The sequence below is a fragment of the Rhea americana genome, unplaced genomic scaffold, assembly GCF_003343005.1.
Source record: "Rhea americana isolate MKP2758 unplaced genomic scaffold, rheAme1 scaffold_61, whole genome shotgun sequence".
NCBI lineage: Eukaryota > Metazoa > Chordata > Aves > Rheiformes > Rheidae > Rhea > Rhea americana.
Window position 1 is genome coordinate 4268388 of NW_028186768.1, and position 11833 is coordinate 4280220.

At 45.3% G+C, this 11833-nt stretch overlaps 3 protein-coding genes across 4 annotated transcripts in view; 1 reads left to right on the forward strand and 2 right to left on the reverse strand.

Moving 5' to 3' along the window:
• PNPLA7 (patatin like domain 7, lysophospholipase) overlaps nt 1-71 on the reverse strand; it is a 131084-nt gene extending 131013 nt beyond the window's left edge. The window contains exon 1 of the mRNA XM_085320004.1: nt 19-71. The gene's annotated coding sequence lies outside the window, so the exon portion shown is untranslated. The remainder of the gene's footprint in view (nt 1-18) is intronic.
• A 194-nt stretch (nt 72-265) lies between these two features.
• MRPL41 (mitochondrial ribosomal protein L41) lies at nt 266-888 on the forward strand. Its single transcript, XM_085320009.1, has one exon. The coding sequence runs from the start codon at nt 342-344 to the stop codon at nt 747-749; it is 408 nt and encodes a 135-aa protein (XP_085176135.1). The 5' UTR covers nt 266-341; the 3' UTR covers nt 750-888.
• Nucleotides 889-2906: 2018 nt separating this feature from the next.
• On the reverse strand, nt 2907-11827 carry DPH7 (diphthamide biosynthesis 7). 2 transcript variants are annotated; one of them, XM_085320006.1, is made up of 9 exons: nt 11652-11827; nt 11203-11339; nt 10672-10759; nt 9853-9947; nt 7982-8148; nt 7207-7279; nt 6466-6531; nt 6092-6264; nt 2907-5000 (listed from the first exon to the last, which is right to left on the reverse strand). In XM_085320006.1, the coding sequence occupies exons 1-9, from the start codon at nt 11787-11789 to the stop codon at nt 4372-4374; spliced, it is 1566 nt and encodes a 521-aa protein (XP_085176132.1). In that variant the 5' UTR covers nt 11790-11827; the 3' UTR covers nt 2907-4371. The 2 variants fall into 2 exon arrangements, with proteins under 2 accessions (XP_085176132.1, XP_085176134.1); XM_085320008.1 differs by lacking the exon at nt 2907-5000 and adding an exon at nt 5009-5193.
• Between the last annotated feature and the right edge of the window lie 6 nt (nt 11828-11833).

Below are 11833 nucleotides of genomic sequence, written 5' to 3' on the forward strand. Positions count from 1 at the left end.
CCGCCGCGGCTCCCTCACCGGCCGCCGCTCCCGGAGCCGCCGCGGCAGGGGTCAAGGGTGAGGGGCGAGGGGGAGCGGGGCGGGGCGGGGAGGAGGGGGCGAAGGTCGCGGAGGGAACGCCCCCCGCTCCGCCCCGCCCCCGGGGCGTCAGGCCCCGCCCCCCTCCCGCCGCGGATTGGTTGGAGTGGAGTGCCCGCCCCCCTGCGCGGTGCGGCCGGCGTGTCTCGCGGGCGCTGCGGATTGGCTGCTGCGTTCCGGCCAATGGGAGCGGGCGGTGTTGGCGCGTGCGGGTTCCGGAGCGCGCTGAGGTGGGGCGCCGTCGCGGCGCGGCGGGGCCGGGCATGGGGCTGCTGAGCGAGCTGGCTCGCGGGCTGGTGCGGGGCGCCGACCGCATAGCGCCGTTCACCAGCAAGCGCGGCCCGCGCAGCTACAACAAGGGCCGCGGGGCCAAGAAGCTGGGCGTGCTCACCTCCAACAAGAAGTTCATCCTCATCAAGGAGATGGTGCCGCAGTTCGTCGTACCCGACCTGACGGGCTTCAAGCTCAAGCCTTACGTCTCGTACCGCGCCCCCGAGGGCTCCGAGCCGCCCATGACGGCCAAGCAGCTCTTCACCGAGGTGGTGGCCCCCAGCATCAAGAAGGACGTGAAGGAAGGCACTTTCGACCCGAGCGACCTGGAGAAGTACGGCTTCGAGCCGACGCAGGAGGGCAAGCTCTTCCAGCTCTTCCCCAAGAACTACGTGCGCTAGGGAGCGAGTGGCGGGGTTGCTGCACCGTGGCGGCGCCCCCAGCCTCCTGGGAGATGTGTCATCCGTGTATGGGGACTTGTCCTGCACCTGCAAGTATGGGACGCTTTCTTTTGCTGGCTATTAAAAGCAAATCCTCTCATTTTGTCTTTCTGCAGTGTTTGATTTCAGTTGCTATGGAACTTACTTTCCCATCAGTGACTAAAGAAAGAGTTACTCGAGTCTTRTGTGTTGTGTAAGTGCACACTTTAGGTCCCCTATTATTAGAGAAGAGATGATTGACCAGGCACTGATGATTTGCAAGAAGCAGATTCTAGGCCGCTGAAGCAAACATTCATTACCTTTTGGAAACTAGAGAGGACGGTTTTGCCTCCTTGGGGAAGTCTAGGGTTTCCTAGCTGTGGAGAACAAGACACTTCAAACTGAAACAGCACAGTCAGATACTGCTGTAACCACTGCTGCCAGTGGTGACAGCAGCCAAAAGAGGCTCTTTATATGAACAYTTAAATGAATTTATATTACTCTAGCTAAAATGAAATATAAAATGAAAGGAATCAGCCCTCCAACAAGCAAAATGAAGTCCTTACCCTAAGGTCTCTTCTTGAGGAGAGAGCAGGAGAGAACTGTAGCTTTTATTGACTGTCACAATTATCCCAGGCTTTCCCAAGGTCTCCAAATATGAAGTACTGCAAAGCTTAACCATTAGAGAGTGTAACTGCAATGTAATTTTTCACTTTTGGAGAGAGGAAAACAGCTGCATTACTAAGGAACAGGCATTATTAACTGTATCTTCATCTAATTCAAAAAGAGTAGCTCTGAGGCTGGGGAAAGCCTGGAATAATTGTGACATTCAATGTAAGCTACAACTCTTASTGTCTCTTAGTGTGTTCTCTGTGAGCATCCGGTCTGTAATGAAGACTGACAGMCAAGTCCTTGAAATTTTTTAAAAATGTTAGCAGGGCTGGATGCAGTTGTGCTGRTGGAGAGGGGATGGTGCACTTGCTCTGACCTAGTGTTGCACTGAGTGCTAAAGGGGTTGTCATCATTGACAGTCCCAGATGGCCTCAAGCCAAAGAGAAGTTGTTGGCACGGTTYAGCACAGAGGGCTCTAGAATCAATCCATGGTTGGGGCAGGGAGGAGGGAAACGGGAGGCACAATTTTTCTAATTAATTGTATCTGACCAGCATTTTTGCATTAYTCAATTTTCAGRTTATCAGAATAATGAGATCTACRTTATACAAAATTGTTTTTCTGCTTTCAGCCTTTGACRCTGCTGCTGTCAGCAGAGGTAGCAYTTTGTCCTCTTCTTTCAGAGATACTGTTTTCATAGTCCCCATTTCAAGCTTTCTAGAAGAAAGACAGTTGTTTACAGTTGAATGGAAGGGCTAGAAGAGCGATGACTACAAAGTTAGAAGGCAGGAGGTCCTATGTCTTTTTCTCAGTGTTAACACCAGCTTGGTCTTGAACCTTACTTTCTGAAGACAAATTGCAGTAGGAGACTGCTTATTTCACAGGGCAAAGCAAGGACTAACATAAATAAAGTGTGACTAACATAAATAAAGTGTGCCAACATGGTCATATTCTGTGCACACAACTCCAGCTTCACTTATTCTAGACATGCTACATTAGCTCTTTTTAATCTCACATGGCAATAGGAAGTGTTACATTTTAAAACAGTCATAGACAAAAGCCATCTAGCTATACAAATCTCATTGATGGGTAAGGAAACTTGATGGTCTGCTTCAGCACCCAAAGAACATTCCACAAGGAGCCCACCAACYGCCCTTAAGGAGACTGAGCTGTCACAGACTAAGGCTGGAGGCTTTCGTGTGGACTTACAACTGGTTAAAAGATGGGAAATTGAGTAGAAGTCCACAGTGGAGGGATGTCAGCAGCAGTGTCCTGCAGGGATTTGCACTCAAATATATCATACAGCACACGCACAAGAATGACCTAAAGAAGTGCATCTGTAGCCAGTATAAGTTTCACACAGTGTACCACTTGTTGCAGTCTCAATTTGTCCTTTTTTTTCTCAGATCAGTATGGTTTGTTATACAAAACTCACACAAAAAGTGTATATTGCTTTGTGATTACAAGCTTAGCAATAAACCAACCAACAGGTGAAGGACTTTTTAAAATAAAAACTACCAAGCAAGATAAATCGCTTATATTGATTTTATTTTAGAAACATCCAAAAATAGGGTGTTTTTTTTTAAAACCAAAACTCTTGTTCACAATACTAATAAGTATCTTCATGTAACAGTGCTCAAGTTGTTTTTGTAAAATACACATTCACCCTTGAGAAATGGGTTTCAAAAMAGTAAAATTCTCATCTATTGTACCTCATTTTAGGTACAACACTGTTACAGATACTTGTTGCTGGTGTTTCTTCCCTTCCAGGCAACTAATCCTCTAGGACTCCCAAAGAAAAATCATATAAGCTAGAACAAAATTATGTCATTTAAGCATTTTGTTGTTGTTTGGAGGAAGATAATTAAGAACATACAGAAAGTGTTCCAGAAATAGTGTGTTTTCCTTATGTTTCACAGTGAAAAAAGAAAGCTAGTACAGAGTAACCTTGAGAAATTCTGCAGCCATTCCCAGAGGTAGTTAGGGCAATGTTAAGATTTTGGTTTCTGTATATATTTATTTTGATCTTAAAACATGTCAGGAAACACTGCTTAAACTTTTTGGAGGTTTTGATCTTAAAGCTGTTCACCTTAAAATGTTTCGCTATGGATAGCAGAAAATAGGAGTTTGAAACCAAGAGGGTTTGGGGATTTTTGGTAAAGTATGGCACTAAAATATAGCAGGACTTACTACACAATTTATGCTAAACAAGGTTGTACTTAGCTTGGAGAGTGATGAAGTCAGATGACATCCAGGTGATAAGTCTGATGTAAAATTAGACCATGCAAATACACTAGAGTCCTTACAAGAAAGGCCCTGCTCCAAACAAAACTTCCTGTAGCTGAACAGCAGTCTGTCGTAACAGTCAGTTTGTATTTCCTTCTAAAAAAATAATTTCTACTGAAGATCACTAAATGAAGATTGCACAGCACCTTGAGTCAGCATCTTGACTGTCCTTGAGCATCTTCTCAAAGTACATAGTAGCCTACAGATTGCAAAACAAGCTACGTACACAGCTAAACTTAACTCATGGACTTTTTTTGAGGGAAAAAAAAAWTCGGGAAAAACTGACCACATAGTGTTTGTTTGTCTGTATGTAGTTTTGCAGGCAGGTTTAGTTTGCTTTGGAAGGAGAACAGGCTTAATAGATCAATCAGACAAATGCAAATCAGCCTTGAAGGGCTTCAAATGTAATGTACAAACAAGTAGCTTTTGAGAGGAAAGCTGTCCTACTTTGAACCAGTACACCCAGGGAAAACTAAACAAACATGTCTGTGCTTGACCACACTTCTCTGCAAAGGCTTTCTTCAGTGCTGGAAATAAAACACCAATAATTCCAACAGTATCAGCCTTTAAAGACTCACAAACTCAACAAAAACAACTCAAAAAATCCCACCCGAAATTGGACAGGGCATAAGCTATAGATGTTGCTCTCAGTAGAGGAATTTTTCTATCCCCTTCCATTGGGACTGTCAAGGCAGACTTTCAAAAAAGTTAAACTGTGTTTTCTGACTGAGATCTAGTACTTGACATCTCTGAAGGGGTAACCAGGCTCATTTCCCACTTCCAGACATGTAGGATATTATCATAGAATGAACAAGTTGCTACAATGCTCATTTCTTTTGGACTGTCTAATGGTCCGGTCGAATCACCACTTCTGTCCAGGCCTGCTCCGTTGGGTCTCATAACTCCCGAGTCAGAAGCACTTGCTGACAGAGAATCTCCCTCTAGGTTGCGACCCCCAACCGAATCTAGGCTCCTCTTTGCATCCGGGCCGCTACCCAAGTCCTGATCCTGAGCCAACATAGGACCCCGCTCCATGTTAGGACTCCCCTCTGCTTTCAGAGGCAAGGCAGAGTTTTCACTCTCCTCATCCAATATTACATCAAAAGTAGCTGTAGGAGACTCATAAATTATCTTCAGGTTTTGGACCTGCAAATTCAGTCTCTCATCTCCTTCCCCTGATCTTGCCACAAGCTCCTCAGAAGACTGGCACGCAGAAGCGGAGTCTTGTATTACAGTCAAGGAACCYCTCGGACAGAGCCTTGACCAGTCAGCCCCATAGGCCAAGGAGTTGTGCAAGACATAGGATGTCAGGATGATGCATTCCTCCGTGTTTTCCGCTTTAAAAAAATGGAATGAGCAGGTATCAAGCCATGCAACAGGACATTGTAGACTGCTCACAAGCCATTCTAGTATCACCTGTGTCATGCAGGAAGAGTTCCCCTATCCTACATTACGGTTACTGCCTTCTTCACAGCAGAGGTAAGCATCCTGACAATTTTTCAGCCACCTCTCACTAGCCTCGTCTTTTCCCTGTTCAGAGAGCAAATAGGAGGAGGAGAGGGTTTAATGCGCATGGGGTTTAGGAACCTCTTTATTCAATATACCTAAGAAGTCTCAGATCATACAGTGATCTCCTCTGAGCCATAAATACAACTGGTAAGATTGCTAGAGCGGGTTCTGGTTATTAACAAATTACAGGCATGTTCCTGCCATGGTCTTTGAGCATTTGATTCTGGTATCAAGTGGACCACTGAACTGATCAAGAACACTAAGGCAGAAACACTGCTATTAAGAAATGCTGGTGAGTTATCACAGTCTACCTGTTCTCCCCTTCCCTCCTTTCCTATGCARAAGATACGTTATCCTCATTTCACAGGCTGTGAATCTGCCCGAGGCCTGGAGAAACCCAGGAATGCAGCCATTTTATACAGGATTGTATTTGCAATGCAACCACCAGCAACTATTTATCAGGTACTCTGATTCACATAAAGAGCTTATTCATGCTATGCTAGATTAACTAGACTGTGAGGCACTTTTTTTTCTGAGGCAATWACCAATTCATCAGTAGGTCAGTAACTTCTGCTAACAGTAGAGCATCATCYGTCATTTAGAAGAGCCTCTTTGTACCATCAAGATGAATACAGACTGGAATGGCCATGTCAATGGCTAATGCCTTTACACACAGCAAACAGGCTTTCTTCTTGTGAAAGACCAGGTATTTACACATAAATAATAACTGTATTTACCCAACTGTGAGGATTGATCTGGGAAAGCTTGAGCTACCTCAAGCTGGAATGAATTTCTATAGCTATTAACARCATCTGGATCTTTCTAGCAAGTTCAGAGCTGCAGCTTACCCATTAACCTGAAAGTAGGAAAGGAGAGCAGCAGAGCAGCACTGAGCATCTCTGTTTTATTCAACACTCACCCATGCTTCCACGGCAGTCAAGGATTTTGAATCCACTCTGCATGCAGGCTGCCAACAGCACAAATTCACAAGTTGGGTGCCACTTTAACCTCCAGACTCCTCCTTCAACATGGGTGTCTGCCAACGGCTGTTTCATGTTCCTGGTGTCCCACAACAGCACATGCTCATCATAGCTGGAGACATGTCATAAGTAAATATGCAGACAAGCTGCAAAGTTGATTCAGTGCACCAAGCACAGAAGAAAATTAGAAAATATCATATGGCCTTCACCACGCTAGAGTGCTAAAGAGACAGCACCTTGAGAAGCGGTTATGCATTCAAGATAACAGAGGAAGTTGATCACATCTCGTGAAGAGCAGCTAAAGGGGATTTACCTGCCAGTAGCCAGAAGATTCTCCCGGTGGGGACTGCACTGAATACTGCACACTCCCATCGAATGTCTGCAAAACAACAACATACATCAGAGGTAAAAGAGAGAGATGTACAATTTGAGAATGGAGCCTTCCTTGGAGTCCCACATTATTGCATCAAAGCCTCTCAGGCAAGGATAGGAAAGTGAACTCAAAGTTCAGAATAACTGATGTAGTGAAATACATGGACAGAATTACATCTACACAGCCCAACCACTTTTCCAGAGCAAAACTCCTAACCCACGCAGACACTTAGCAAGAATATTTTCTAGTAGTAATTCTTGTACCATAAACTGCTATTCAGAACCCATCACAGTTTCAGCAAAACAACTGCATTCCCAGCAGACTTCACTCCCAACAGTAATAATTCCATAGCAATAAGCCTCAGTGTATTTTAAGGTTACATATCAAATTTCACTGAAGAGCTGTGCACACTGTTTTAATCATATTCTACAAGACATGAAGTACAACTGGGGGGGGGGGAGATTACTTCAAATGAATGAACACTGGAAAATATTTTCTAAAAAACCTGCCATCATTTACATTATTTAAATTCAACAATAACAACAATCCCCAAAGTGTAAATCAAGACCCTTCTTGTATGAAGAAGCTACCACCATCTTCACGTTTGCGAACAAGCAGTTGGTTGGTACCATACTCAACTACAATAGCTTTAGGGTCCAACTGCAGACAAAGTTTGCTTACCTCCTGCTGGTGAAGACCGGAGTCTCAGGACTGCATCTTGTGTCCCAGCCCTTTAGCAGGTTGTCATCTCCTCCTGCACAAAGACAAAATACTGCTACCTTAATCACCATCCAAATGATCAGTGCAGGGCAGAAACTCTTCACCTGGGCTTCCACACAGAGTGACACATAGCACCATCACTGCAATCACATACAGGCAATCACAACAGAGCTCACTTCTTTTCAGTGAACTAAAGGACACTGATGTTTTAGGTGMTACAAAGATTTCACTCCTTTCTAAGGCACAAAGTGGGACTGAAGAAGAATTCCAGCTGAGGCAAAGCAGTTAAAGWGCTGATGCTTTTCTACCATAGGATCTCAGAGCATTTAACAAACAGACCTACCAAATATCACTTGAAGCTCACAGTACTCCCCATACCATAAGAGAGACATGCATTAACAATAACCCTTTTTTGCTAAGCAAAAAATTTTGGAACAAAGACCAGAATCTAGAAGCTCTCTGACTCCGTCTTTTCTTGCAACCCACAGATCATCATCCTTTCTCCCAACAGCCAGCCAAAGTACACCATTTAAAAGACACAGCTTCTCCAAATTAACTCAAACCACTTCCCACAATCAAGAAGCCTTTTACCCCTAACAGAGGCACCAACTCTCATAAAAGGTGTGATGCAAGGAGTGTACTCAACCCTGGAAAATAAAATCCCAAGGAAGATGCATCCCTGAACAAGTTATCCCTCCTCCCAACCCCACAACTGAGATTCCCAGCACTCACAGACCTGAATACACAATGTCTGTGTCCCAGTAATTAAAAGCAGCAATCCAGGCCTCAAATCTGTGAGCTTCCCACTGGTTCAGGACATGCACAGAAGGAGCAGATTCATCTATGGAGAACAGATTCAGCTTCCCCTCTGAATCACTGCTGATCACTCTCAAAGGGCATCCACTACAGTGGAATACAGAGAAAACATTGAAAATTACTAAAAACTCACGTCCTAAGAAGTTGCTAGAGTAAAAGCCAACAGCCAAAGTATGGATAAATAATGTAACAAATTCCTGTATACCTTTGATTCAACTAAACACTGAGAGAAACTGGTAGCAAAGTGGAAGCAATGTGCACATTTATAGAGTCCTTTTCAGCAGGTATCACTCATCAATACTAACTGCCCCCTATGTGAGATCAGTGAATGAGGATCATCAGTTCACATTTGAGTGGAGGAAAGGAAAAAAAAAAAAGAAAAAAAAAAGAAAGAAAGAAAGAAAGTCAGTCAGTCTTGGGTCTTTCTTTTCCCTTGATGCATAACTTGACTTCTCACAGGCTTGATATTAAATCAATAAACAAATTCCACATAAAGAGGGGCTTTTTCTTCCAGCTCAGACCGACAAGAACCTTTCAGAGTCTCCTGCAATATGAGGAGAGATTTTATTTCTCTGCTGTCAAAGGTATCTGAAGTACTGGTTGATCACAAGCTTTTCTGCTCTCTTTCTGTAGCACAGTACACTTGCAGTTTCTGGACACAATTTTCTATAGAGCACTGGCAAAAGTTTTGCAGTTCAGTGCACAGATTTTCTGACTTGAAAAYCCTGTCTTGAAATCAATACTTTTTGTTGGTTACCTGGAATTGTAAGTACGTGACTTAGAGCTTCTTTCCAGTTCCGTATGACATGACAGTTACCAACTATACTGCATCTCCCAGATTTACACACTAGAGACGGAGTCACCCCCCAGCTCTGCAGTCCCATGCACTAGTTCTGCAGAGATGCAAACGCTGCATGCTCRGCATCGAGAAAGTCACCATTTGTCCCTGAAAATACAACAGTCAACGGCTTTAAAGGGACTTTTCATTATGGCAATTGTCATTTATCTTGAAGGACAGCGATTGAGAGATAAGTGAAAGAAGGAATGTAAGGAAAAAGAAAGTAGAACTAGGAGTTCTACTTATTCATTATACAGTATGCACAGAGACAGCATTCATTAGTAAAAACATTAAACTACTTGCCCTAAATGCATTAAGTACATCACTGTCCTGTCTTGCCCAGCGTCCAGCCTCATGTTGCATGCAACTCTCTGCACTTAACTTACAGAAAAAACATGTCCTAGCCCTTTCTTCAGCTGACATCCAGCATTTGTGAGATGAAGGAACCACTTCCAAACCAATTCTCTCYGGTTTCTCACAAAACCATGTTTGAACTTCCTACGCACCCTATTTCCTTATTAGCAGCTCTTAAGCAGAACTTCACACTAAAACCTCAGCAGTTCTAAGAGCAGATGGAGAAACTCAGTTGGATCCAGAGGACCAAGCTGCATCCTGTTCGTCTTTGCTTTTACCAAAGGCAACAGGATAGAAGACATGCCCGTTGTCTCCCCTGCCACCAGTCACCATAGCACAACCTCACACTTGCTGATGGTTTAGTCTCTGCTGTTGTTACAGTGGCCAAATCATATATTCTCGTTCCTTTGTCAGCCTTGCTCTGAAAATAATAACTTCTGGAAAAGGTGCTGCAAGACAGCTGGGAACAAGAATGCCTTATGCCACTTCACAAAAAAAAAAAGAACTCTTTCATCAAAGTCCTTAAGTTATGTCTGTAAATGGTCACATATGCATCCACATGCACGCACACACGCAACCCCAAGAATGACCATCCTCACCATTGTTCTCGTCCTGTGGACCAATCTAAGGACAAGGCAAGACGCTGTGCACCTAGATCGACCCTGAAGCATGGCTCCAACATGCAGCTGTTCTTCTACTGGAAAGAAAAGGAATGGATTAAGACTGGGAAGACAACAGGTAAATGGCATCTCTACTACTCACACCTATGGCAGCTGTTATTAGATTCGTCCACACTACAGAAGAGATGAAATGTCCATGACAACGTGTAACAGCTTAGTACTAGCTGAAGGGAAAACATACGCATACACAGGATCTCCACCTTTCTGCTTCCCATTTCCCACAAAACTCCCCTTGAATTTACCTCTTCTCAGGGAGCTCTGAAGCACAGGAGAAATGATTCAACCACTAAATCCTCTCATAGACTAGCTACCGTTTTCTCCACTCCCAGGAAATGACTCTCTTGATTAGTCCCTTCCCTCATCAACTGAAAGAACCCCCTCTCCAAAACTTTTCCTTGGTTTTAACTATTTTGCACATTTTGCTATGTTATTTGTTAGTCCATACTTATTCTCAAGTGAGTTTYCAATGTTTGCTTCTGCTCCCCTTATCCCTCTCTTCTCCTACACTCTGCAGATGGTTAGAGCCCAGCCAGGTTCTCAGGTGCCACAATGAAATTTGTGGAATTTATGAGAACTGTTATCAGAAGACAAAAGTATTTAAATGCTAAGCACACCAAGAAAACCATGGAATACATACAGCTTTCCTGTAAAGTCTGTGAACACTGCTAACAAAGCTAGACATGTATTAAATCTGAGTTAAAGACAKCTTCAAGAGCAGCAGCTGTTACAGTCACCTACCTCACTTCCAGTGAGGTGGAGGAACTCCACAGCACCTGTTGAGTTTGCAATGCCAACCATGGGATGTTCTGCAACTGGAATGTGGCACCTAAAGGAACAACAGTTAAATGAGTCTTGAATATAGCTCTGTCTTGCAGTTAAGGAGGAGAACTTAGTCATAACTTCTGTTCTAGGGTGTGAAGAAGGTGCCTGATCAAGAAAAATCTCATGATGAAAACCTAAGATTCCTCAAGTTCCCACAAACCAGAACAGAGAGGAAAGACAATTATAAACAAAAGACATCCATGGTCACTGATCAGTTACTGATCCTGCTTGCCCATAAGTAAGCAGGAGACTCTAACACAGAAATGAGCCCAGTTTTTGCTCACTGGCACGAATTTGAGATCATCTGCCTCTGACAAGCCAGGGGCAATTTAGTTAATGAATATTACTGCTGCAGCCATGCCAACASCCAAAAAAGACCTCACAGCGGCAGACCACACCAAGGTCTCCAGCCTCCACGAGTTCCASATCTCCACAAGTCAGCATTACCATTTGATGTCTAGGATGGCAGCAGTGTCAATCCTTTGGATTTCTGTCAGCGGGACGTAAGGCTGCTCCTCGTTGTAGTGGTACAGGTAGAGGCGCCCCGTCCGGTCGCAGGCCTCATTGCCTCCTCCAGGGTTGGTCTACATCAAGAATTGGGGAGAAAACACTAGGTTTAGCACTATTTTTCGCTCCTCCATGCCTCTCCCTACAGGAGATCTCGCCGGGGCAGCAGGGCAYAGGGCTCCCGCTCGGCAAGCGCCTCCCGGGCGGCCGAACGCCCGCAGGCGGCCGCCGCGGCCCAGGCAGCGCCAGCAGGGCTCGCAGCAGGCGCCCGGCCCGGCGGCCGAACCGCCTTGGCCGAGGGAAGGCCGCAGCGCAGGGGCCTGCGGGCCGGCGGCCGGGGGAGACGGGGGAGCCTGGCCAGGCGGCGGCGAGGCGGCCCGGCCCCTCACCGCGGCGGGCGGGCGGAGGTGGTAGGTGCCGCAGGCCAGGATGCTGTGCCAGCCCTCCACCGGGCACCACTCCACGGCGTCGGCGCTGAACTCCGTGTCCACCACCTGCAGCGTCCGCGTCCGGCACGGCGCCGCCATGTCAGGCCGCGCGCATGCTGCGGCGGCGGGGCCGGCACGGCGCG

Coding starts and splice junctions, on each gene's coding strand:
- MRPL41 (XM_085320009.1), top strand. CDS start 342: ATGGGGCTGCTGAGCGAGCTGGCTCGCGGGCTGGTGCGGGGCGCCGAC.